Below are 24,646 nucleotides of genomic sequence, written 5' to 3'. Positions count from 1 at the left end.
CAGTAATCCAGCCATGAGAGGTTAAAATGATATATTTTAATACAAATTAAAATGTTATTCATTTCTGGATGAAAAATTGGCTCATTGTAAAGAATGTTTTTGCTGAAATAAAGGGTAATGTAAATGATGGTACATTAGCGGTATGAATTCAGCTCTAAGAAATAATTTATATGCAGTTCAAAACAACATACGGAAGGAAATTATAAAATGTCATTCACAAATGAAATAGAGCAACTATTGCTATAATGGTGAAGATGAGTAGTGGCAAAAAAAAGACAAATAAATGAATAAATGAAGTGACTGCAAGAGAAAAAGCATTGTGCAGATTTGATTCAATCAATTCAAAAAGGCTTTATTGATATTGAAAACAAGCGTTTACATTGCCATATAGAATATAAATATAGCATGTACAGAATCAGATTGGTAAGATATAACATGAGATAGTGATTGTACACAATTTTACAAATATTTAAGTGTTGCCTGGCTCATGTACCATGTTTTAAACATCTGAAATGATGTCTCTTACTGTGAAATCTTCGCCGGAATCAAATTATCGTCTTTTGTCGGTAAATGACGATTTCAGGAAACGTCTGCTGCAAGGACCAAAGTATTGTGTAATGCGCATGTGTGAAAGTGCGAGGCGTCATGCGACACAAAAAACAGCGGTAGGGACGACGGGAAACGTAGTTTAAAAAAAAGATTACCCGAAATGCAATATCATTCGGGAAATACCCAGTACCAGGCGGGGAATAGGAAAATAGCACCATGCGATAATTCATCCTGTGATATTTGTCAGCTTTAAAAATAAAAGAAAGATCAGGATAGGGCGAAAATATACCTCGGGCTACAGTTGAACAGTTCCCGATTTATATGCCAAAGACGACATTTTTTGTATGTTTTGAGTAGAGACAAAACCGCGGATTCGTCTCTCACGCGGGCATCTTTCAAAGCTAACTAGCGGGTTAGCTGTTAGCTGTGATGCTGGGTTGCTTGCGCCTTCATCAGTAGCTCAAATCCAAAAAACGGAATTGGTGTTAAATGCGTGCTATGTTTAACTCTTAAGATAAAATGTCTGGCTTTAACTTCGGAACAGGGACCCTTGGTGCCACCAACCCTGGTGGGGGATTCTCTTTTGGGGCCGCAACCAGGTAATAACATGTCTCCAATAGCCGATTTAGCTAACGTTAGCATAGCATTGAACTGACCGGGTGTTAGCAGGTATCAGCACTTGCATAAGCATTCTATTAACGGTGTCTCTGTACGTTTTATAAGATTGTAAGTTATGAGTATAAGTGCAAAGTTATATTCTTTCTGTTGCGTACTTAAGTTACATATTTCTTGTCAGTGGGAAATGTGAGGTATCACGGCTTTCACTTTGATTCAGTGTCTCTGTGCAAGACTGCACGTTGTCCAGTGATCTATACGTTTCGGGGTTAACGTTATATTTAAAACACAAGTTGTGAAAGTTAAACAGTTGTAACGCTTTTCCTTTTCAAATGTGTCTTTTTGCTTCGTTGCTTTTTCCTCAGTAGTGCACCTGCAGCCAGTACTGGTGGCTTCTCCATCGGGACTGCTCTGGGTACAGCTACCACCAGCACCACCCCATCTCTTGGCCTTGGAGGCAGTCTCTTTGGTCAAAAACCTCCGGGAGGATTCTCTTTCAACACACCTGCCTCAAGTAATAATTTCACACAGATGCATAAACAAATCCAGTGGCAAGAAGTGAAATCAGTTAGCTTATTATTAACCTGCCTGCCTGCTGCTGTCATACATCTTGTCATATGTTGTGATGTTGTTCTCCTTCAGGTGCTGCTGCACCCACAACAGGCCTTACATTAGGTATGTTTGTATTTCTGAGTTATCTTTTGAAATTGGATCATGTATTGTCAGCAACAAGTAGGTTATAATGTTGATTTATACATACTTTCTCTCAGGTACTCCAGCCACTACAGCTGCAACCGCCGGCTTCAGCTTGGCCTTCAACAAGCCCACTGCTTCAGCAACACCCTTCTCCCTCACCACCACTGCTACCACCTCCTCATCTGCTCCCACAGGGGCAGGTTTATCATTTGGCTCTGTCCTGACATCCACAGCTCCACAGCAACCTGCCGCCTCGGCCTTCACCCTTGGTCTTGGTGCCACAACCACCACCACAGCAGCCTTAGCAGGCCCGTCACTGGGCGGGGGTCTGTTCTCCAGCAATGCAGCTACAGGTGAGATGAAAACAGACAACCTGAGCTTGTTCACACTTGATAAGGGGAATGGGTGTGCAGACAACACAATGGCAAAACTTTGATTATTTGGAAGTAGTTATCAGTCTTAATAATGCTGCCCATTGGTCTAACCTACGTCCTTCCTTGGTGTTCCAGGTTTGGGTCAGACCACTCTAGGAGGAGGAGGAGGGTTAACGTTAGGTTCTCTGTTAGCATCCTCCACAGCAGTATCATCAGCACCTGCCCCTAGTATTGGCCTTGGTGGAGTTGACTTCAGCACTTCTTCTGAGAGTAAGAGTGACACATCATCTGGAGCCAATGCACAGTAAGTCATGCTGACCAACATAGGCATGGTTCTTTACTAAATGGAAATGCTAAATTAACTTTCCTGCTAAAATGTAAACATGTGTAAACTGCTGTTTATGCAGTAGAATGGCTTCCTGTTAATTTATACCTGATTAGCAGGGACCAATTTGTTTGTAGTTATTAAAACACACTCTTTTTCTCTCTCTTAGGGACAGCAAAGCTCTAAAAGATGAGAACCTGCCCCCAGTCATTTGTCAAGATGTCGAGAATTTCCAGTAAGTGTTTACATGTTAATTGCCTCAGGGTTTGATCTGCTGTGACTGTTGGGTCACAAGCCTGGGCAAATTGCTCAGCACTTTAGAATTGTGTCATTGGTTTAAAGATGCAAATGTTAACAATTTCTATAAGAGGAGTGGAAAATTAGTGTGTTGTAAACAACAGCTGGAAGTATCATAGAATCATAACGCTACAACTTCTGAGGTGGAATGTGGCAATGTACTGTTTAAGTTGTTTTAGTAATTTCCAATCGTTTTTGTTCCTCTTTTTTGATAGAAAATTTGTCAAAGACCAGAAACAGGTTCAGGAGGACATCAGCAGAATGTCATCTAAGGCCATTTCTAAAGTCCAGGATGACATCAAGAGCCTCAAACAGCTTCTCTCTGTCAGTGCCAGTGGTCTACAGAGACAAGGTCTGGGCATCGACAAGCTAAAGCTTGAGACAGCGCAGGTAAAAACTGTACAACTGCTCACGTTTAAATTGCATGCTTACTTGCATCATACACTGCAATGAACACATTACTTCTTTAAATCCAGTCAGGAGATACATATGACAATTATATTTTTCAATGGATACACACATTGTATTTATGTACTGTTATATTGTTATATTTTTAATCACAAATGCATCTAAGCCTAATAAAGAATTGCTCCACTTCTATATCACAATATCTATAGATAGAACTATAAGATATGGAGCCACAGATCAATGAGATCTAGGTTTTTTACCATGCTACTCACACCATGAATTGAGATTGTGTCAAAGGATCTCCAAGAAAGGGATGGCATCTAGAACATACCTAGAAAAAAAAAATCTGTTTTTTGACCATCTCTTACTTTTCTTTTTTAGGAGCTCAAAAATGCTGACATAGCACTGCGAACACAGAAGACCCCCCCTGGACTACAACATGAGAACACAGCTCCATCAGAGTAAGTCAGCTACTAGACAGTTGCAGATGCATAGTAATAAATGGCGTCTAATAATGCAATCTGATTTCTTTATCGTTTACTCGATTTTAAGCAACAATTTTGGGGAAGTTGATAAACGTTGCCTGCTAGTCTCATGAGACAACACTAAATAAACATTGTATCAGTGGTGTAAATATTCCCCTCCTCACTAGTCTCTTAGTTGTTTTCTATATATCAGCTTTCAGCACTTAATGTATTTGTCATAAATGAACATGTGTTATATTTTTGTGTTTAGTTATTTCCGTAGCCTGATAGAGCAGTTCGAGGTGCAGTTGCAGCAGTACCGGCAGCAGATAGAAGAACTGGAGAACCACCTGACAACGCAGAGCAGTGGCTCCCACATCACACCTCAGGGTGAGAGAATGTTTGTTTGGTCAACATTTAATAAAGAAAAAGAAACAATGATCATTTGATAAGTGCCAATAATAAAGGTTCTTCTATGCCGTTGTTTTGTTGTATTGTTTCTGATTCTTGCTGGCCGTTAAATATTTTTCTTTACCCCTTCATCTTTTCATTAACTTATCACAAATGATGATGATGACATATTATGTATTTTTTGTTTCTAGACCTGACCTTGGCCATGCAGAAGTTATACCAGACATTTGTCGCACAGGCAGCCCAGCTCCAGTCTGTCCATGAGAATGTCAAGGTCAGTTCTTTTCTTCCAGCTTTGTCTTAAAATGATTTAATATTCTATTGAAATTTTAATGTTTACGGCTGTGTGATAAGGAATTCTCAAGTTGAATAGAATTTAATTGCGATAATACGATCATATCTTGTTATTGTTTTATAAAAGTTTGTTGGCAAAATTGTCCATTGGCCAAGTTAAAACAAATAGAATTGGATACATGTTAATTGCATTCTTCTTTTTTTTTTTTCTTTTTTTTTGTCTGTCCTTTTGTGTATGACTGTCATCATAGATCTTGAAGCACCAGTACCTTTCCTACCGTCGAGCCTTCCTGGAAGACTCCACCGACGTCTTTGAGTCCAAACGGGCATCTAACAGGAAATGGCAGAGTGCACCGCGAGTAACGACTGGGCCTGCCCCATTTTCCAGTGTGCCCAACGCTGCAGCGGTGGCCATGGCAGCCACGTTGACCCAGCAACAGCAGCCAACTCCAGGTCTGACTGCCTACAAGTTCTAGAAAGTTCTGCTCCCTTCACCTTAAAATAGAGGAGGTAGAGGTGGAACAAATGTAATACTCTTGGGAGGGATTGAATTGATAATTGTTTTTTTTAGAATGAAGCAATTATGCAAGGGGACAGAGGGGATGACTAAAAATAATTAAAAACAAAATAGACTTCTCTGGTGCCAAGCTATTGTGTGTGTCTAATGAAAGAATGGTTGAAAAAAGGGAGAGATGAGCCCCGACAGGAAATCTTTGTGCTGCCTTACCATCTTGTCTCTGACTCTTAGTTCAAGGGTTAGACACATTTATCTAATGCGCCTTACTATACCAGAGTGAGGACATTTTCTAGATTGCCCCAGTTGGAAAGTAACACCAAAATCTGGCAGTGTTGGTGCCAAGTCTGTACACCTCAGAATGCCATAGAGTAATACCAAGGATATAATAACTTAATTCACCTAATCGCTCTCTGTGCCCTCTCTAGAGGAAGGGTGTTAGAGCAAGTGTATAAGGCTGATATTATTGGATAAATGATGATATGTGAGAGAAAGTCCAGCTATCTCAATTCTTACGCACTTGAATCTTGAAGATATAACTACTCAAATATTTTATTAAATGAATGCTTGAAATGAGCCAACTCCATGAAGGTTGTTACGTATTTGGGTTAGAAACATGAGATACTTGCTGTGTGATTCAGATAGACTTTGATTGCTTTTTCATTTTTTTGAAGGCTGTGTCTTGGTGATCAGTTGGTGTGTGCGGTATAAATTTATTATAATGTAGCTCCAACTGTCAATGAGTCTCTTCCATGTAGGGGATTCTCCTGTTTATCAGTCACCAATTGGCATCAGCTTACTTTATTGAAAATACAGGACTGTAAATGTTTTTAGAAACACACTTGATCTAAGGATTGTGTCGCCATTGTTCATTGAAGCATGCAGCTTCTATGGTCAGGGCCTATGTAATGTTATAGGCCAAATGTCGCCCAAGAGCCACATTTTTCAGAGACCATACTCTAAAGAATTATATTTAAGGCTTACATTTAAAAACAAAAACATGAACTATCACTAAACATGTTAAATCCTTTCTGCCAGTAAAAACAAAACTACACTAATAAAGATTATTCTACACAGTATTAATATCCAACATAAACAGAAAGGTAAAGCCTGATCTTTCTATAACCAATGCTGGTGTGTTTTTAGTCACAGGAAATATTTAAATAAGCTTAATACTTTAATATCATAAAACATAAACTAGCAGGTCACATTGTTTCAGTCATGTCGGCACTCAATGGCACACTAATTCACTTTTATGAAACATTTTTCAACTTAAATAACTGTTAAAAGTAGTATCCGTTATAGTTGTTGCCACATCTCTAAGGTGTTTAACAGATTTTCAGCCTTTTTTGTAGGCTTTGATTTGTAGGCCATTTTACTGGCATATCAGGGCACCTACTTACGATGAACAAACTAAGCTACTATGTACAGTATATTAGCATGTTTCTGCGGTAATTTTTTCTTGTAAATTCAAATAAAGTGGAGTAAAGAGTTTGAAAGCAATACTTAAATTGGATGGGGTTGCAAAGGCAGCATGGTTTAAAAAAACAGCTTGCTTTTCAATAAAAACATAGAATCTACTTAGACTGTTAATAGAGCCGATAACCAACAATTGTTTCCCCAGACAATGAATGTGGCAAATCTTTTCAGTGTAATGATATTTGAATATTCACATACCTTCTGACTGCTAAGTAGGACATGCAGGAGCTATTCCGAATTAGCATCTGTGCCAAGTAGGGATGAGGATATTTTATCAATCCGTTGCTTAACCACAATTAGCAGGAAAAACCTATTCACAAACGAGCCCTGTTTGCACAGGAGATACGATCCACTTGTGTGGTAGAAGTGCACACTACATTGGTGCCTGCTGAAGATTTTATTTGTTTTGCTCTCCATTTTTTTTTTTTAATTTCATATAAAGCCAAATCAATTACCTATATTTATTGTAACCATGTGTGCTCTGGGTATGCTAGCTGTCTAAAAAACTGAATTGCGCTGTAACTTATTTCTCATAGCTTTTCAAGTCTGTCAACCCCAGAGTTTGGTACTAGGTTACATGATTTCCTTTTAAATGATCAATTTTAATATTTAGAGAAAACCCTATCCCTTTTGCCAAATAGTTGTTATTCTCCAGTATTTGACTCAGTCATTTTAACAACTAAGCCTAATCACAAGTGGACGTCTTGGTATTGACAGTATTTATTTACCTATTTATTTTCAACTTTATTTTTTTGTTTATGTGCGTAACTAAGTCCATAATTGGAGGTATAGAGAAGCATGGCCAGTATTACAGCACATATAACACTAACCATGCAGCTGGGTGGCGCTTACTTCAGGCAGACCCTTGTTTGACCTGTATATTTGTTTGTGTGGTGGTTGAATGTTGAGGCCAAAAGCTTGTTCAAATCTGTGCCTCAGTGGACATGAGGTGAAAGGTGCCAAAAGACTCAGGACTGAAAATATAAACTATTTAATTACCTGAACTGTAAATTTAAACTTAGAAATTGTCTTTCCATTACTGCACTTAGTTGGTCTTGAAGTGGAAGCAAGGCTGAAAGCCTTGTCAATTTGCCACATGTCCAAAATTGTCTGCATTATTTCACTGTTGAATACTTTATTGCATTTAGATGGTTTGGTTGCATGAGGCCATACCACTCTTACTTGATTAAAGCTACTTCAGCTAAGGGCTACGGTCGCTGTAACGGGGCTGGATCATTTGGCATTAAGTTCAGTTAAATTAAAATGTAAAGTAAAAGTGTTGTTCACAAGATGTAAATTCAGGTATTTATCCAAGGTGATGGTACTTTGTATGGACCTTTGCTAAGACAAGTCTCTCTGATTTTGTAGAAAATCTACTTTCTCATGGTTTGGACTTCTTTGATTGAGCCCTGTTTGTTTTTGTAGACCAGTGGAGAAGAATGATTTTTGCTGCTCACACTTGTCCTTCAGTACCAGTAAGACACATTTGTGCCAATCAGAACAGATCAATCAGTGTGGTCCGATTTTGTCCACGTCTTTATTGCGTGGGGTTTTATTTCCCACCATTTTGAAAGGATATACAGTGTTGCTCTGTGTTTGACACTGGTGAGAACTTAGCAATTTTTGGACAAAAAAGTAGTTTGATATTTTGTGATATAAACTGGTGTTCAGTTCACTCTCCAGCACTTATCCATTTGTTGCTGCTAGTTACAGTGGTGCTTGTTCAATCCAACCTAATTGATTATTTCTTGATGGAGTTGCTGAGTGTTAGAGAGAAAACCTGCTGCTTTGGACATTCCAGTCCTCTGTTAAACAACTCTAAGCTTTTTAGTTAGTAGGATCAAGATGGATATCTGTCAGCCCATCAGCTAGATTCTCAAGTCATCCAGAATTCTGACTTTTTTGTAGTTTTGCTTACACTTGAACATATTGTCTTCCATATCCCTACAGTTGTACTTGGCAGAATTGATTGCTGAAGGTAGGACATATTATTGTAGGCCGACCTGGAAGTTGGCATCACCCTGTTTCCTTCAATAAACAGCCAATGGGATTTTCCCATAGGATTTTGAATCAATGCAGGAAATAAGATCTGTAGTAAAAAAAAAAAAAGTTTAAAAAAGTTTAATTTTGTTAATAATCTTCACAAATGTTCACTACCTTTCTGATATCTGAAGCGTACATACAATCGGCAGATTTAAAAAGCTAACAGTAGGCTATGAACTAACTACACCTCAGTCGCTTAACTTCAGCGTAACCACCACTAAGTTCCCTACTACACTTAACTATACACACTTCACAATAAATTGATCAATCTACAAGTTCAAAAGCTTCAAAATTCATGAGTGGGTATTTACTGACCCATTTAATGATGTAGAACAAATTGTGAAAGGCGTTTGCTAACCACTGACCTTATTTCAGGCATTTAACCAAAACAAAAACCATTGACTTTGAGACAAAGGAACTGAGAGAACACTTCAGGGTGTTTGCGCTAATTCCTGATTTACATAAATATGAAATGATAGCCTGTCAAAGCTGTGTGGACCTTGACAGTGAAAGTGGATCTTCACCCACCTTATTCCTGTATGTTTGATATCTTTCCAATATCTGTCAGTGTTATGTATGGAAATACTGACTGCTGTTTTTTTCTTGAATGCTGAAACAGCAGGAATGATCCCATTTGCCCTTTGTTTGTTTTTTGTCCAGAACTGAAGGAATTAAAACTTGATATTTCTTTTTAATTTTTGATGGTTGGCAAACTACTTATACCACAATTTGCCTACAGTGCTCAACTCTATCTGAGTTCTTCTGAATCTCAGTGAATCAGAATTTGGTATACGACTTCTTACTTTTTCTGTGTGACGTTGAGCTTCAGCTCAGCAGCTTTCTAAAACAGGCTTGATCAGTTGAAAATCCGCGAGTCTGGTGCTCTGAGTGGTGGGCTGTAACAGACTGTTTTGAATGTTCTTATTCTCCTAATCATTTCCTTTTGATCGTTTATCATATGATTACTTTAAGCCTTTTTCGCAGTGTTTTTTCTGTATGTGGTTCTAAGGAGGTACTACTATTGCAAGTTGTTTTTTTTTTCGGGGGGGGAGAGGATCTTTGGACATTAATATGAAAATTACTCCCTCAATTACAATATCTTAACCAGCCACCTGACTCACCTGAGTCAGACTTGATCCAACAACAAAAAGTGTTTGTAGCCTGTGATCATTTGTAGATTTATCTAAGGTGCAGCTTTTTGTTTACAAAGAATCACAGATTAACCACCAAGAATTGGGTTATGTCTGAGAATACACTGGTGAATAGTGTTCAAACAAACACAAACCACAAAGGTCAGTCGATTCTTGTTGAAAGGATGGTCTGAAACTTACCCACCTTGACTTCCACAAGTGTAACATATCACTGAGTTTCCTTTTCATTTTGATCAGTTTACACTGAGAGGCAGCCATAGATGCCAAATTCACATTTCTTACCTAAATCTCGAGTGCTTTTACTTGTAGATGAATGTGTTTCAACTTGTATAACCAATGCCTGTTGATACAGTATATTTAATATATAATATGGTGTGCCTTTTTAAGCTATATTCAATAATTGTGTGATGCTTATTTTTTGGTGTATGCTAGTTCATTCACTCTCAGAAATCTTGAAAATTTGGAAACTTGTCAAATGCAGTAGCAGTTAGCAATTAACAATCAATTTTGTTCTAAACTGTTTGTTTGTGTTTTATGTAAGTGGAATTGCATATTAAATTGACAATAAATCCGTTTTTAAACAAAGAAACGTTTGTCCTTGTTTCTTTTCGACTGAAGTTGTCTAATAATGCAGACTAATTGGAAGCCTTGCAAAATTTGAAAACATACCAAAAAATTGCATAGAGAAAAAAAGACAAGTTTCTGAGTGAAAGAACTAGCAGCATTTTTTTCCAACACTTTTTCAGCAAGAATAATTTTACATCTGATTAGCTGGAATGTTTTAGTTTCCATTAAAACCTAGTATTGTTTAGGTAAACATGCACTTAATATGCACTACCTTCTATTGCAAACATTTTGCTTCTTAAAAATGGATTTGAAAAAACCTACATTCAGGATTTTTTGGGTTATATTGATATTAAAGCGTATCATTGAGTTTTATTTCAAAGTTAATTGGAATTGAATTGTATGTTACAATAGTGAAAGTAACAGAATGCATAATGTGTCCTTGTTGGTGAATCTTCATACCAGCTGTTTTTCTGTCAAAGGAGATCAGGATCATAATAAACTTGGTACACAAAATACATTCAGAGGAGTAAAGCATATACTCTCTCTCTGTGCCTTAGGGACCCAGGCGCCCTTGGGGGCAGGGTTCGGAAACCCATTTGCCTCGGCAGTGGGCACTAGCTTGGGCTCTTCTACCCTTGGAGGTATTGCCTCTGCCTTTTTAAAAAAAAAAAATTCCCTTTTTGCCCTTCCCTTAAACAGTTTAACATTTCCCTCCATGCCTCCTAGCTCTTAATGCCAGCAGCCTTTTTGTTATTTTTGTGTATGAAAGTAGTGTTAGGCAGCGTGAATGTGTCTTGAGAGTGTGGTGCAGTCAGAGCTTGGCAGTTTCCTTGTGCGTTCACACCACAAGAAAACAGAGCAACCACTTGCCACAGGAGGTCACTGTACTTTTATATTTGACAAGTTGGGATGATTACTGAGCGGAGAAATTGGGCCCCAAAAAAATAATCACCAGGTGTTATATAAAAACAATTTTGTTCCAAGTATCTTGGCAGTGTGAGAACAAGTGGTCTGAACGCACATCAAGTTAGTGTTCTCTTGTAGTTGGTGTGTTTGGTGAAGTATTCCTCGTGTTGTTTTTCTCCCTTTGGCCCTTGCTTTGCCATGCAGTGTACTGTGAATACTGTTGTGTTCTGTAGTCTCTTATCAGAAGTTAAGCGGTGTGTAGTGCTCCAATTTTTAGGCTGTGGCATTTGTTTGCATAGTGTGTTTGTTTGCTAATTCCTGCCTGTATTCCTGAGGCACTGCTCCTTTCATTCTTTCCTTGTGTAGCCTGTTTGCTCAGCCCAAACTGACTTCCATGTCACTCTCTCCCACAGGTTTTGGTGGTGGGCCAGGATTTGGTGGGGTGGGGACTGGGGGGTCTTCTTTTGCCTTCTCCTCCGCCAATAAGCCCACAGGAGGCAGTCTGAGTGCAGGTACATACATATTGTATATACCCATTCATACCCGGCCCCGAAAACTATAGAAAAATTGCCGTATATGGTGTCTGCCGATCCTTAATAAGTCTTATATTAAATTGTATTAATATTAGGCCCTTAAAGTCATTTAACAATCAGTAAATTTGAATGTAGGAGATTTTGAATGCCACAAACATTTTATCTAATTTATCCATGTTTAATCTATTTTGTCAAAACTTGGATCAACTGATGCAGATCAACCCAGCTCACTCAAATAACCATATTCCTTCTCAAAACCTACCTCTACATGGGACCTCTTATACTACTTGCCATACCTGAAAAAAACCAAAAGATCGATCTTAAATTGGGTTAAAAATGATCTCTAATACAGCATTTAGTGTCTGTTTCTGATACCTGTTGACACACTCGAGTCTGATAAGGCTTGTGTTTGCAAGTGTACTCCCTGAATATTGATATGTCTGAGCGTACATCTTCACATGCAGTTGGGCAAGCATAATGGAAAGATATTGTTAATTTCAAAGCATAATGCAGAGACTGTGTAATATGTTTCACTGGGTTCGTCTCTGCTCTTATTAGCCTTTTTCAATCCAAGTCAACCCTGTGTAGTCATTTAAGCCTTTTCTATGTTTGCTGGAAGTCTGGCCAAAACACATTGTAGAATATGGGGTTTTTCACCAGATGGACAAAATCTGCATTTCATATTGACATTACCTTTTGTTTTCTCTAACATTTCCTTTTTATATGGTGTCCGTCTGTGTCCCCTTTCTCTTGCTTTTCTAGGTTTCGGTAGTAGCAGCAGCTCAGGCTTTAACTTCAGCAACCCTGGCATCAACCCCTCGGCGGGCCTCACCTTCGGCGTGTCGAACCCACCTGCTGCGGGCTTTGGCACAGCAGGGCCCCTTCTCCAGCTCAAGAAACCTCCTGCTGGCAATAAAAGGGGCAAAAGATAGGACCAACGAAAGAAAGAGCCCTGTGACTGACCACCTGACCAGCTTGGAGTTTGTAGCGGGTAAAGCCTGGTCTCCCAAAAGTGTATAAGTGCTATCTTTATTCGCCTACAGAAGAAAGAAAATATAAACATTGGGAAAATATTTCATTCACCAACAACTATGATATGCCGGTTTGTGTTCTTCAGTGATTTGACTCCATTTAATTTGGTTTCAAACTGCAAAGTCGATAGTCAGGATTACCTGTCAGTTGATCCAAAAAGCTCACACTCACATGTTCCTAGTAGAATAAGTCAAGCAACTAAATTATATCACTTGGTTCTTATTCATACTCAGTAACCTTGAATCAATGTAGTAGTAAAGTGGTGTGTATGGAGAGGCTAAAAATAATTTTGCATACATTTATACTAGAGTTTTCCTATATGCATTGACTCAAAATTCTGCCTGCACGCTATAATCTGTAGCACTACAATGCTTTTGGGACTGCCAGCCGTGGACAAAGCTGGGTTAATTCCAAATCGTAGAGTTATCTATGAGGAATTTCTGTAGTCTGAGTATTGTTCAAGATCAGTTTGTTTTTGTGCTTTGAGGTGGACAGTGCAGTCGGTTCCATTGTGTCAAACAAACTGTCAAACTGCACCTGATTGCCTCTCAAATGATGAGTTGGCCCAAGTCTCGTCCAGGAAAGGGTAAGGTAAAGGGAAAGAAGCTTATGAGGTAATAGTTGGTTGGGAACAGCGTAGTCCCTGCCTGAAGGTGCCAGTGGGGGGTATTATCTGATCCTAGATAGTTTTATAGGCACAGGAGAGTGTCCAGGGTGGGTTATGGGGAAGCACAGTTTATTTTTGTATCAAGTGGAGAAAGAGATGACATTCGGGAGGGGTAAAAGGGGACTAGCACCATTATGTAGTCCACATAACCTGTGTTGTTTTTTGCTAGAGTCCATCCTTATTATTGTTTAATATTGACTTTCTAGGCACATTTTGTTTCCCCCAATTTAAGAACTTGGGAGAAGAAACGCTGTGCTGTTTGTATTACATTGCTCCCATTAAATGTTAAGTTAGTGAATCTGAAAGGGATTTCACAAGCAGATTCTACCCACTTGACCCAGTTTATACATGTGCTAGAATGAACCCGCACTTGCCAGTGTATATGACCTGACAGTGATTGTGTGAATGTGCATGTGTGCCTGTTGCACAAGTATGAATTCGTCTCTCTGGTCTATCATAGCTGCTGACTTCTTTTGAGCGTATGGGGCAGTTGGGGGGGGGGGGGGGGGGGGATTCTGCTTTTTTTTAATTGTCCATGTCAGTTCAGTTACCAAATACTGGTAGTTGTACTATTATTTTCTAATCACAGTCTGTGTAAACCTGTATTTTCAAGAAGCTGTTTAATAATAAAATCTTCAATATGATGTTTTGCCTGTTTGTGGCATCACTTCAATAAATGTGTGTGTTGACACAGAGTGGTGTTTGTCATTATGTGTTTGTTTAAATGTGTGTCCAATTTGTGACATCTCCAACTGTAATCTGTCAAGGAATTTACATTTATTCTCATCAGGTACTTGTATGCAAGGAGACATAAGTATGAGCAATGTTATTGCCTGTATCCAGTAAATTTTACTGAACATTGCACATGCAAGTAGCTTTTTGAAAAGATCTGAGATTTTGTATAGTTCATGTAGGACATTTCAGCTTTAGTATGAGGCCTACAGGTTTTAAGAAATTTAAACCAGGCTACTGATTCTGGGGAGACGTGATGCATCACCCATTACAGTTACTTATTAACAACACTGGATATTAAAAAAGCCATGAAGATGTAAGACTTAAGCAGTTTTGGTCACATTGTATAATTGAATTGAGATTTCAATACATTAATAATAATAATATATTTAATTTGTAAAGCACTTTACATTTAGATCAATCTCAAAGTGCTACATTGACCTCAAAGATCGAAAATAAACCAGTCTATTTATCTTAAATTGTATGGCACATTTGAGTTGTTGTATAAATGTCTAGCAGTATAATCAAAAGTTGAGCTACAAAATGTCAGCTGTCCACTCGCCTACCTAAAGGGGGCGGTCTTGCGCCTCGTCCAGTACTTCAGCCGACAAAAGAAGAAGACCGCCGTTGCTATGCGACAACACTGCAAAACACTCATCAAGTGATAGTCATTAAATGAAGTAACATTTTTTGGAGCTAGTCGTTCACATTTTAGCTTATTTTTCAGCGTTTCTTCATTCAACAATTCAGGTAACGTAATGGGGTTTAGTACACATGGCAGTTGCAATTAACCATGGTAAGAAAAAATACCTTTGAGGTCTATGCCAGTTTAGTTTCGGCCGTTAGCATTATGACAAAAGCACAAATCAAAAAACATGAAATAGATGAGTTTATATTAATCGAGCAAATAAAAAGTTATACCAAAACTGGTTATTGTTCTTTCCATTAACGTTATAGTATAACAAACAGTAGAAGTGCTTTGTCCATACAGACTAGTTTTATTCATCCGCTTTTACCTGACACCTCTCTGCTCTTGTAGGAAAGTAATTAACGCTAGCTACAGTGGTCTGGTATTACGTTTCTTTATTCGCCGTATATGGAGCAGGTTGAGTTTACGTTACATTGTTGAGACAAGTGCTACATAAATACAATTATTATTATTATTATTATTATTATTAGGCTATTATTATTATTATTATTGTTATTATTATTATTAGGCTATTATTATTATTATTATTATTATTATTATTATTTAAACTACGCAGATTCAATGATATGACATTCTCGGCCTTTTACTTTCTTGCTGCTTTCTTCATTCACGTCATGTAAAATTGATAACAACAACTGCATGTCATTAATTGCCGGTTCTTCTGCAAAACGGCTTCATTATCATTAACAAACTTGCCAACAGGAATTATACATTCCTTTAGCTTTTCTAGCTTGTATCTCTTTGCTTTTATGGTCTTTTCCTCCTTATTCCTTTCAAACGTCCCCAGTGTAAATCAATAGAACAATTGATTTATTTATGTTGTGTTATTGTCAATGTGTATAACGTTAGTTGTTATTGCCTCAGGAGTTACTAAATTTTTAGTTTTTTCTTAGATCTTTTATCTGCTAGAACTCATCTGCTAATTGGTATAAATTGCAATGTTTTATATTACAGCCATGCCTCTTCCAGACACGATGTACTGTGCCCAGCAAATCAACATCCCTCCCCAGCTGCCAGACATCCTCAAAAACTTCACTAAAGCAGCCATCCGTACACAACCCAAGGATTTGCTGCTGTGGTCTGCGGCGTAAGTTTTAATCTCAGTCAGTGGTGGTTTGAGTAGAGGTTAAGGATACGTGATTGTTTTTTATTCCAGTCTTGATCTCTGAAACAATACCATCAACAGATTCTCCAGACAGCAGCACTGTATGAAAAGACATACCCTTTTCACTTGTGCATCTCTCTTCTTTACATTGACCGGCTGTAATTGGGTCCCAGGGGGATTCCATATTACTGCAGCGGTTAAACTATCTGACTTTCCCCAACAAAGAATAAGCACTTTAAAAGTGCTGGATGAAATTTAAATGTATGTCAGAGATTTTTTTTTTCTACCCCGAAGGACTGTCATAACATCTGCTATTTTATTAGCCAATGCAGCTTGGCAGTGTTTACAGCAAAAGACAATAATGTGAGCCATATGGTGAAATAAAAACAATTCAAATGTCTCCTGGGTTACAAGATGTTTGTACGCTATTAAAGTAACTCCAGGCTCTGTTGCCTCTCAGAGACGCTGAAAGTCACGCTGCCTCTGAATCCACTATAAAATATTATTCGGACTGTGAAGTTAGATAAGCCGCAGTATGCCCTTTAGGATAATAAGAATATCGCTTAATGTCAGACAAAGAAAACTACACCACATGGTGACTTATTCGACTGATGGTACTCATGAGATCTCATTAAATTGGACAAATGCCAACTTTTGCCTGAATTTACGTTGTCTACTTTTATCACTATTTGACTGGCATGCTAGGGAGCAGGGGGAATGAGTGACAAGCAGGCTGAAATTATGCAGTGTTTAATAATATACTATGAGTGTTAATAATGTGTGTGTGTGTGTGTGTGTGTGTGTGTGTGTATGTTCTCTCCCAGATACTTCAGAGCCCTCTCTGAAGGAGAGTGTCTGCCTGTCAAGGACAGGCTGGAGATGAACGTTGCCACCCAGAAGACAGACACTGGCCTGACTCCAGGTCTCCTAAAGATTCTCAATAAACAGGTATTTCCTCTATAGCAAGGCCACAACTCATAGAATCATCATATACTTGTTTGCTTCATATTGTTGTTGCCGAAAGAAAATGTGTTGTGAATTTCCCAGTGTGCTTTACTGTTTTGAATCTTCTGGCCCTGTACAGATTACATAACAACTAATAATTAAACCCACTCAACATAAGGTACAGTACCTTATATTCAGTGGGTTGTATTATCAGTTGCATTAAGTTTAACATCACATTAATGTGTACTTTGTAAGTTTAATATCCACACTTGCAGTTGCAGTTAATTGTTTTTTGTGTGTATTTGCAAAATGTAGTGATTCTGTTTCCCCCTGTGTATCATTACATTTTCAAATCATAAACCTGTTTTATCTCACCTGGGGCGTCCACTGGCTTTTTGTTGTGCTGGCATTAATTAAAACAGCTGAAAAACAAATATTTCCTTATAGGCCAATACTTGAGCAGATTTAACCTTGTGAGGATACTGCTTTCCTTCTGTCCTTGTGCCAGGAATATTAGTCTTATGTAGTTATTCATTTTCATAATGGCGTTAACTTCAGATTATTTGACAAATTAAAGAAAAGTCTGCTTACTTTAAGAAAAATCTTGGACAAATACATCATTGTATGGTGGTTTTGCAACATCCAGGCTGAGACATGAAGCTTACATATCAATCTACTAGCTGGAGTGGGAATAAGTTCCATTTCTTCTGTGTCTTAACAACATAACGTCGTAACATAATAACAAGAAATCCTGCTGATAGACATATCGTTAGTATGCTGAGTGCCGTATTCCCCAGATACAAAACTGTTGACTATTTCAACAAACAATACTGAATAATCACTGAATAGTATTTTCTCCCCTTTTCTGTTAACCTTCTACTCTCTTGACCCAATCTTAGCTGTCACCCATGAAAACATGCAGAAAGGAGGAAGTGGAGAAGAAATGGAAAGGACTGTGTCTACCCATGGATCAGTTCGAGGCCCTGCTGTCACTGGGCGGCTTTAGCTCAGACATTGACTGGATGGGGTTCTTCGCCCTGGGCTGCAGTGCTCTGGGAGGGGTGAGATGTTACATAAGGTCAAATATAAATGCTAACACCACTTCATACCTCTTCCTTTGAGCCTTAAAACCTACTGTGAGGCAAAGGACAGCTGGAGATCCCCAAGCAGCACTTTTTTTGTTCATCATCTCATGGTCTAGTCTTCTCGTGTTTATACTAGATCCAGATGTCCATGATCCAGACTTTTCCATCAGGGCCCCCAGGCTCCAATGAGAATGACTGGATAAATCCTTCTTTGACAACTTGAATCTTTGCAGTGCTATGAAGCGAATGATTTTTGCCTTAAAGTTGCAGATGGAGACAGATCAAAGAGAATTTCTCTTAGCACTCAGAACTTTGCAGATGATGGCTTAGAATCTGCTCAGCATTACCAGCATGATGTGCTCAGTGTCAGTAGTCTGAAAAGGATACCGCTGTGCATGAGGGTGTTGAACACTTTAGCCACATGGGGGCAGTCGTGTTCTACAGTGATTAGACTGTCTTTTTTCAAGTGCCCGCGAGCCTGTGTGTGTTGGTGTAAATGTATTTTCAGTGTGTGCTTGTGAAGCTCAAACAAGACTTGGTCGTCCTTGAATACTGAATGCCTGTTTTCGTATTTGGATTTGACTAAAACCCTACTGTGTGTTCCTCTGTGCTGTCTCTGTCAGACCCTCCTGAGTTCTCTGAAATTTGCCTGTGAGATCCTGACAGAGGATGAGGAGGGCGGACCTGCGAGGATCCCCTTCAACACCTTTGTCAAGCTTTACACGTACCTGGCTCACGTGGATGGAGACATGCCACAGGACCACATTAACAACTTCCTCAGCAGCCTGCAGGCACAAGTGTAAGTATTGTTTGTGTTTTGAGAGTTATAGAAATGAAGCCTACCTCATTACTTGCATTGCAATAAGCAAGAGTGGATGTAGGCGGTGGAAGATGAAGCTGTTTCATATGCATTACGAATGGAGACGCTACCCAGTCTCAAACAGCCTAATTATTTTTTCTCATTTGAATGAGTTCCCCTTGGATTCAGCTACAGACACATCATAAAAAGTCTTTATTTCACCCTGGTCTATGAAGATAATTAGTCATCAAGGTCATATGATATCTACAGGTGTGGTTGCCTTTTACTTTTATGACTTCTAGATATTTTATTATGTTTTCATGATTAATTTGACACCAGATAATATAGAGTAACACACACATGCACACATGATTATATCTAATACATATGTGCTGCTGAACATTACTCATTAGAGCCTTTAATTTTGACACTACTACATCATTAGATTTGCTGGTACACAAAGTCTTAAAACGTCTTAAATTCAATTTTCTATATATTTGGCCTTAAATTGTGAGGTTGTAGTTGTTGTTAGTATTTTTAACTAATTTTACTTATCCATCTTGTAATTTCTTTTTGTCAAATTGATTTAAGCTCTTCTGCATGTTGGTCTGTATTTCTGATGTTAAAAATCTTAAAACTTACCACTGAACAGCTCAGCTGGTATCCAAAACCATGTCGATTAAAAGTGTTGTTTTCTGAGGTTATTCCAAGAGTCTGTCAACACTACAGAATTGATTCCTACAGAAATAGACCTTTTCTTTAAATAATAAAATCCTTTTTTTTAACCAGAGACACTTGTCTTGTTCAAGGAGAAATCTCATCTGAAATCTCGTGAGAAGTGACGATGGAAACGTGAATAAATGTTTGAGAGAGGAAATTCGACTTTACCTAGAGGAACTGTATGAAGAATTAATTTCCAAGATCATGGCTGACTTTTTAACTCATTTTGACAATTAAGATGAGGCAACTGTTACAACTGATGCTGCAAGATTTCAGAGTGAGACTTTTCCTTGAGCGAGCCCGCAGTCATTGAAGCTGTGTTGTGGCCGACAGCTGAGGCAGTCCACTTGTCTGATTCGAGAACCTTTTTGGGTAAGAATCAATTATACGATAGGTTTGAAAATACTGCAATCCCCTTTAATACTGTTTTTTTTACTTTATACTTGCAATTACATGTTGGCAAAATGTAGCCTGACCTAAGTAACTCTAATAATCATATTCCTACATAAAGCTTCACGATGGAGTTAATGACTAGAGCTTTATTTCAAAGCTAGGCATAGATTTGAATAAGGACATTTCTTTCTTTTTTTATGCAGGAAATACATTCAACATTCAACACTACTTAAGGATGATGGTGCAAATGTGTTTTCTGCCTCTGGATGTGCTGAACACTGCTTTAGTTCTCTCTGGCCCCGTATTTCTGCCAGTCAATGTTGGTAGGCTTAGAAGCACAGACAGTTTAAGAGCTAAGCCAGATCCCCTGGCCTAAGATGAAGTTGGGAGATAGTGATACTCACTGTTGTGAAAATCCCTAGGCTGCTGAGTAGAGCTGTTGCACTGATGCACTGGTTTCTCTGCCCGACAGCAACAAGCAGAATGGCATGATTCAGGTTTCCAACTTCTACGTCAGCAGGAAGTGAGGGAAGGATAGACTGGAAAGAAATGGAAGACAGGAAGGAAGAAACAGAAATAGCGAAATGAGAAATGTTCAATTAATAAATGGGCCTGCTAATGCTCTTTCAAGCACAGCTGTTGTTTCATTACCAAGAAATTGGTCTCATTAATTGTTAGCATCAGGCACAGTGGCTTATTATTCATCACTGTCCAGCCGATTCAGGCTGCTATATTTGAGTCAGGTTGGAATCTTTTAATGAGCAGCGAGAGAGGCACAAAGCTGCCTTTCACAAATTGTCAGGTGGTGTGTGTGTACGCTTTTTATTGCCTGTTCCCTTATGTCCGGGTTAGCCAAAGTTCATTTATCATACACACAACCTATCAGCTTGCAGCGTCACCTCATTTGGCCTCCCTGCCGGTGTGTTCATTTTGCCAAGCAGACAAAAAAAGAGGAGCAGTAAGGAGATAAGCTTTGAGGGCACAAGAGTCTGATTTTCAGCTTGTGTTAAAGACCTCAAACCCCCCATGTTTTGTTCACGCCTTCATGCAATATTGTACATGGGCAAGTATAAATGCACACACAGACAGGTTTATGAAACTATTCAGAAAATCACAAGCAGGGCCAAGAAATCTCAGAGGCAAGCACATGCATGCATAAATCTCACGCCCAGACTCTCTTAACAGCACATCTTTTACAGTCACGCATTTTTAAAAGATGATGTTTCGTGTGTCAGTAAGAGAGCATGATCTCAGCTCACACAGGCACAATATGACTCTCATTTCTTATGGACATGTTATTTTCCCCTTAACACTCTCTCTCTCTCACACACACACGCAGGCTTGTAGTTGTGTTGTTTTGTGAGTATTTCATCAGGCAGGACAGGAAACAGGATCAGTGGGAATTCACAGTTCAGGCACAGTTGGCAGTAGGTTTTAAGAGTGGAGGATACACACACACACACACACACACACACACACACACACACACACACACACACACACACACACACACACTGAAGCTAGATTGCAGCTGAGGCCAAGTCAAAGGGAATTGGAGGACAGATAGAATCCTTGATAACTTGATAACTGCAGGCTTTCCACCTGTATGACACTGCAGTCAAGGAATTTTGTCAGAGCTTAAAAAAAGAGATATTTCTGTGAAGATCACAAGTAAAATTTTGCTAAATAGTTTGTAGAACAAAAAGTAAGCATTGATTTTAATCTGGATTCTGGGATATCTGGGACATTGGGTTGCAATGATTTAGGATTCCAGCCATCAAAAAAGTCGCTGGTTGTAAACATCAGTTTTCTTATTGAATAACACCATTCAACCATTACCTATCATGCATGAGCATTTAGATGACGGAATGAATCAATGAATTTAAAAGTTGAACTATGAAGGCACATTCATATAATTTATCAAATAGAGACAAATTAGACTTGGACTCTGCACTCAACAGTAACTTCCAGGAATCCAGAATCTTTTTGAGAAATCGAGGACTTTGGTTTTGCTTCCAGGAACCAATGTTCCTTCTCCACAGAAACTCCCCACCCTCAAGTTGGTACTTTTCAGTGGCTCAGGGACTACTGGGATTGAGTTTGTAGGGCGTAACATTGCTGACCTGTTAAACACAAGAGACTGCAGCAGTTTGTGGACAGTATTCATTCAGACTGTTAGCAGGCATTGTCTGTTAGCTTTTATTGGTTTAATTTGACTCTCTTTTACGTTTTGTTTTTGACTGAAATATGGACAAAAGAAGCACAAATAAATGCTATCCACTGTTGTTATGTTTCCACGAAAAAATACTAGAGAGAAGATTTTTCATACTTTTGAGACTTGCTTCGAGTCGTTTTGGTTTTCCACTTCTGCACATCTTCCTTCAAGCATTTATTTAAAAATCACACTCTCACATTGGCATAATACAAAGAGCAACAGTCTGTTGTCTCTGTCTAAACTGAAACCATTAACACTGGCATGTGTGCTCAATTGGACACACTGCACGCACATGTTCTACTGAGAAATGATCATCTTTGACAATTCCAGTAAATTAAGTTGCTTTATATTCATGTATGTAAGGTATGCAAGGACCTTGGTTCCATGTATTTATTATTAAGCCTGCTATAGAGACAAGACGATAAGCTTGAAACACAACAGAATATTCCTGTACATCCCGATGGTTTCCTATTTTTCTGAGGTTTTCTCTTTAAACTGTAGACTGTGACACAGTGATTTGTTCTTCATAGAAGAAGTGTCCTCACTATCCTCATATTTCCATGCAGCTGAGATGTATTTTTAGTTGCATCGTCTAGTACAATGCACACACAGTGCAGCTTCAAGAGCTGTATGCTCCATTGTTTTAGGATGTTGGAACTCGCGAGCAATGAAGTCATTGCAAAGATGTCAGCGGTTCAGGAATCTCAGCTCCAGGGTGGACATTGTTGCACAACCTTTACTGCTTCTCTGAGATTCGCTCATAACATCACATCTCCAGGGACACGACGAATGTAACGGAGCAGTGCGAAAGAGACAGGAGAGGAAAGAGTGGACACAAAGGCTCCATTTGAGCGTTCCTCTCTGTAGCTGTTGTGTAACAGATTTCAGGGTAAGAACGAGGGAAAACATGATTCATGCTGTACTCTGAAGTTGTAGACCATGGATATTTTATCAGTCAGCTTTACTGTGCTCGTTTGTAGGAACCTTTTAAATATTTTTGGGTTGTTTTACATGATTTAATTAGTGTAGACTTCATTGTCAAGCTTGGCTGTTTGTATTAGTTATCTACTAGTTATCTGGGACATTCACATGAGCTGTGCAGTTGCATGTGTTCCTTAAAGATTGTATTGTACAAATGTCTAACAGAATATCACATGTTCCAGGGAACTCCAAGATGGGATGATAAAACCTCAGGACTTTATCCATCGGGATGATAGGGACCTAACTCCAGCCAGAGCAGCCTCAAAAGCTGAATAAGAACAACGAAAGACAGAAATGTCTGAATTAAAGCTTTATGTTTAACAGAACACGTTGAACCAAATCCTGAGCCAACAGATCTGTTGGCAAGTGCAGCATGGATGTGTCTGTGTGACCAAAAAAGAGAGTGAGCTGGAAACGCCTCTACATCTACACTTTATCTGATGTAACTTATGTGCAAGGGTCATGAACATTATGACATCACCCATACTTTCCTCAAGGGAAGTTTTAAAGGCTGGATCTGCGTTTAGCACAATCTCAAAGCTGAGTTGGGATGAACAAGCAGAAATCGCAATGGCTGTGGCTTGATTGACACCCGTCAATCAAGAACCGCCCCCCCCAAAGCATTTTTCTCTTTAAGCCTCATTATCTCCTTAATGGAACAGTGATCTCATAATCCCCACTGTGACACACATTAGCAGATGTAAAATTAATTCACTGAGACCTGAACTCCTTGCAAAAGTATACATAATTACTTTTTATTGCAAGAGAGAAGTTGGAGGAGCTTTCCCACAGATTTCAACACATTCTGGGATTTGATGGAGCCAGTATCCTGCAGCCATGAGAGGAGCTACTTTTTGAGACACCTCCGCATCAGCTTCCCCGCTCTGCCTCCCAATTACAGCGAGGTTACGTGTGTGTTTGTGTGTAAGAGGACAATTAGTTCCTCTATCGAGAAGAATTGGACATTTGTCTTGCGGCTGTCACACTTCACAATATAGATTGTTTAAATTCTGTGTAATGTTTTTGTGTAACTATTATTAACACTGGTTTTGTCTGTGGATTATGCTTACAATAAATGGAATACATGATTTCTCTGGGCTGTTTGGGAGTTGTTCTTACACACATGAACACATCATAAAAACTTGATGAAGGGCCATTGTTGTCTGATTAAAATTTGTTAATTACTACTTGTAGACTATTGAATTCTCCTATTCTTTCATCCAACTGGCAGCAAAAGCTTTCTGTCCCTGAATGGGAGTGTAGTCCTTAGCTTCTGAATTGACAGTGTTGTCTGTCCCAGCCTCTTTAACTGATTAAGGGATAATATGAAGAGTTTCTAATCAAGCTATTATTATTAATCAGCACATGGGTCCTTTGCTATGAAGTGGGAAAACAACATTTTTAGGCAGGTCTCCTCAGGCACAAGCAGCCATTCACATTCACTTTACCCTCACACACCTGAACAGTTAAGCGCTTGTGTCAAGAGGAGACTCATAGGAGATCTTTGTATGGGTTCAGGTATGCCATAGAAGAGACCACAGTGTGTTGGGTAGTTTTGGCTGTTTGTGGTTTTAGGGGGAAGATATGAATGACTGAATGCTGGAGCACCGAGGTCATGTACTCGTTGGGTGTATGTG

General features: G+C 38.9%; 2 protein-coding genes and 1 long non-coding RNA gene across 9 annotated transcripts; 2 read left to right on the top strand and 1 right to left on the bottom strand.

Moving 5' to 3' along the window:
• The first annotated feature begins 481 nt into the window (after nt 1-481).
• On the top strand, nt 482-13,816 carry nup58 (nucleoporin 58). 4 transcript variants are annotated; one of them, XM_030397749.1, is made up of 14 exons: nt 482-1,148; nt 1,533-1,678; nt 1,807-1,839; nt 1,935-2,213; nt 2,370-2,538; nt 2,729-2,794; nt 3,072-3,246; nt 3,646-3,725; nt 4,000-4,118; nt 4,331-4,413; nt 4,685-4,886; nt 10,745-10,828; nt 11,507-11,605; nt 12,389-13,816. In XM_030397749.1, the coding sequence occupies exons 1-14, from the start codon at nt 1,069-1,071 to the stop codon at nt 12,556-12,558; spliced, it is 1,785 nt and encodes a 594-aa protein (XP_030253609.1). In that variant the 5' UTR covers nt 482-1,068; the 3' UTR covers nt 12,559-13,816. The 4 variants fall into 4 exon arrangements, with proteins under 4 accessions (XP_030253609.1, XP_030253608.1, XP_030253610.1 ...); XM_030397748.1 differs by having other exon boundaries at nt 485-1,148; nt 1,530-1,678; XM_030397750.1 differs by lacking the exon at nt 10,745-10,828 and having other exon boundaries at nt 489-1,148; nt 1,530-1,678.
• Nucleotides 9,680-12,417, bottom strand: LOC115569704 (uncharacterized). The gene is made up of 2 exons (XR_003981606.1): nt 12,320-12,417; nt 9,680-11,922 (listed from the first exon to the last, which is right to left on the bottom strand). It is a non-coding gene; the product is annotated as an uncharacterized LOC115569704 (long non-coding RNA).
• An 836-nt stretch (nt 13,817-14,652) lies between the features above and the next one.
• On the top strand, nt 14,653-24,101 carry ropn1l (rhophilin associated tail protein 1-like). 4 transcript variants are annotated; one of them, XR_003981574.1, is made up of 8 exons: nt 14,653-14,807; nt 15,721-15,853; nt 16,696-16,819; nt 17,716-17,877; nt 18,525-18,700; nt 19,659-19,792; nt 20,017-20,136; nt 20,236-20,443. XR_003981574.1 is itself a non-coding variant. In XM_030397645.1 (6 exons), the coding sequence occupies exons 2-6, from the start codon at nt 15,723-15,725 to the stop codon at nt 23,283-23,285; spliced, it is 687 nt and encodes a 228-aa protein (XP_030253505.1). In that variant the 5' UTR covers nt 14,653-14,807; nt 15,721-15,722; the 3' UTR covers nt 23,286-24,101. The 4 variants fall into 4 exon arrangements, 2 of the variants coding, with proteins under 2 accessions (XP_030253505.1, XP_030253506.1); XR_003981573.1 differs by having other exon boundaries at nt 19,659-20,136; nt 20,236-20,446; XM_030397645.1 differs by lacking the exons at nt 19,659-19,792; nt 20,017-20,136; nt 20,236-20,443 and adding an exon at nt 23,192-24,101.
• Nucleotides 24,102-24,646: the final 545 nt, after the last annotated feature.

This window comes from Sparus aurata, chromosome 19 (genome assembly GCF_900880675.1).
Source record: "Sparus aurata chromosome 19, fSpaAur1.1, whole genome shotgun sequence".
In the NCBI taxonomy this organism is placed as follows: domain Eukaryota; kingdom Metazoa; phylum Chordata; class Actinopteri; order Spariformes; family Sparidae; genus Sparus; species Sparus aurata.
The sequence above is the reverse complement of the archived record's forward strand: the minus strand, read 5'-3'. Positions and strand labels throughout refer to the sequence as shown.

Bases quoted from the DNA above. Each gene is read 5' to 3' on its own strand.
- nup58 (XM_030397748.1), top strand. From the start codon at position 1,069: ATGTCTGGCTTTAACTTCGGAACAGGGACCCTTGGTGCCACCAACCCT. The intron at 4,887-10,744 runs GTCTGACTGCCT...TCTGTGCCTTAG, and splicing joins GCAACAGCAGCCAACTCCAG to GGACCCAGGCGCCCTTGGGG. The intron at 10,829-11,506 runs GTATTGCCTCTG...TCTCTCCCACAG, and splicing joins GGGCTCTTCTACCCTTGGAG to GTTTTGGTGGTGGGCCAGGA.
- ropn1l (XM_030397645.1), top strand. From the start codon at position 15,723: ATGCCTCTTCCAGACACGATGTACTGTGCCCAGCAAATCAACATCCCT. The intron at 16,820-17,715 runs GTATTTCCTCTA...ACCCAATCTTAG, and splicing joins TAAAGATTCTCAATAAACAG to CTGTCACCCATGAAAACATG. The intron at 18,701-23,191 runs GTAAGTATTGTT...CACATGTTCCAG, and splicing joins AGCAGCCTGCAGGCACAAGT to GGAACTCCAAGATGGGATGA.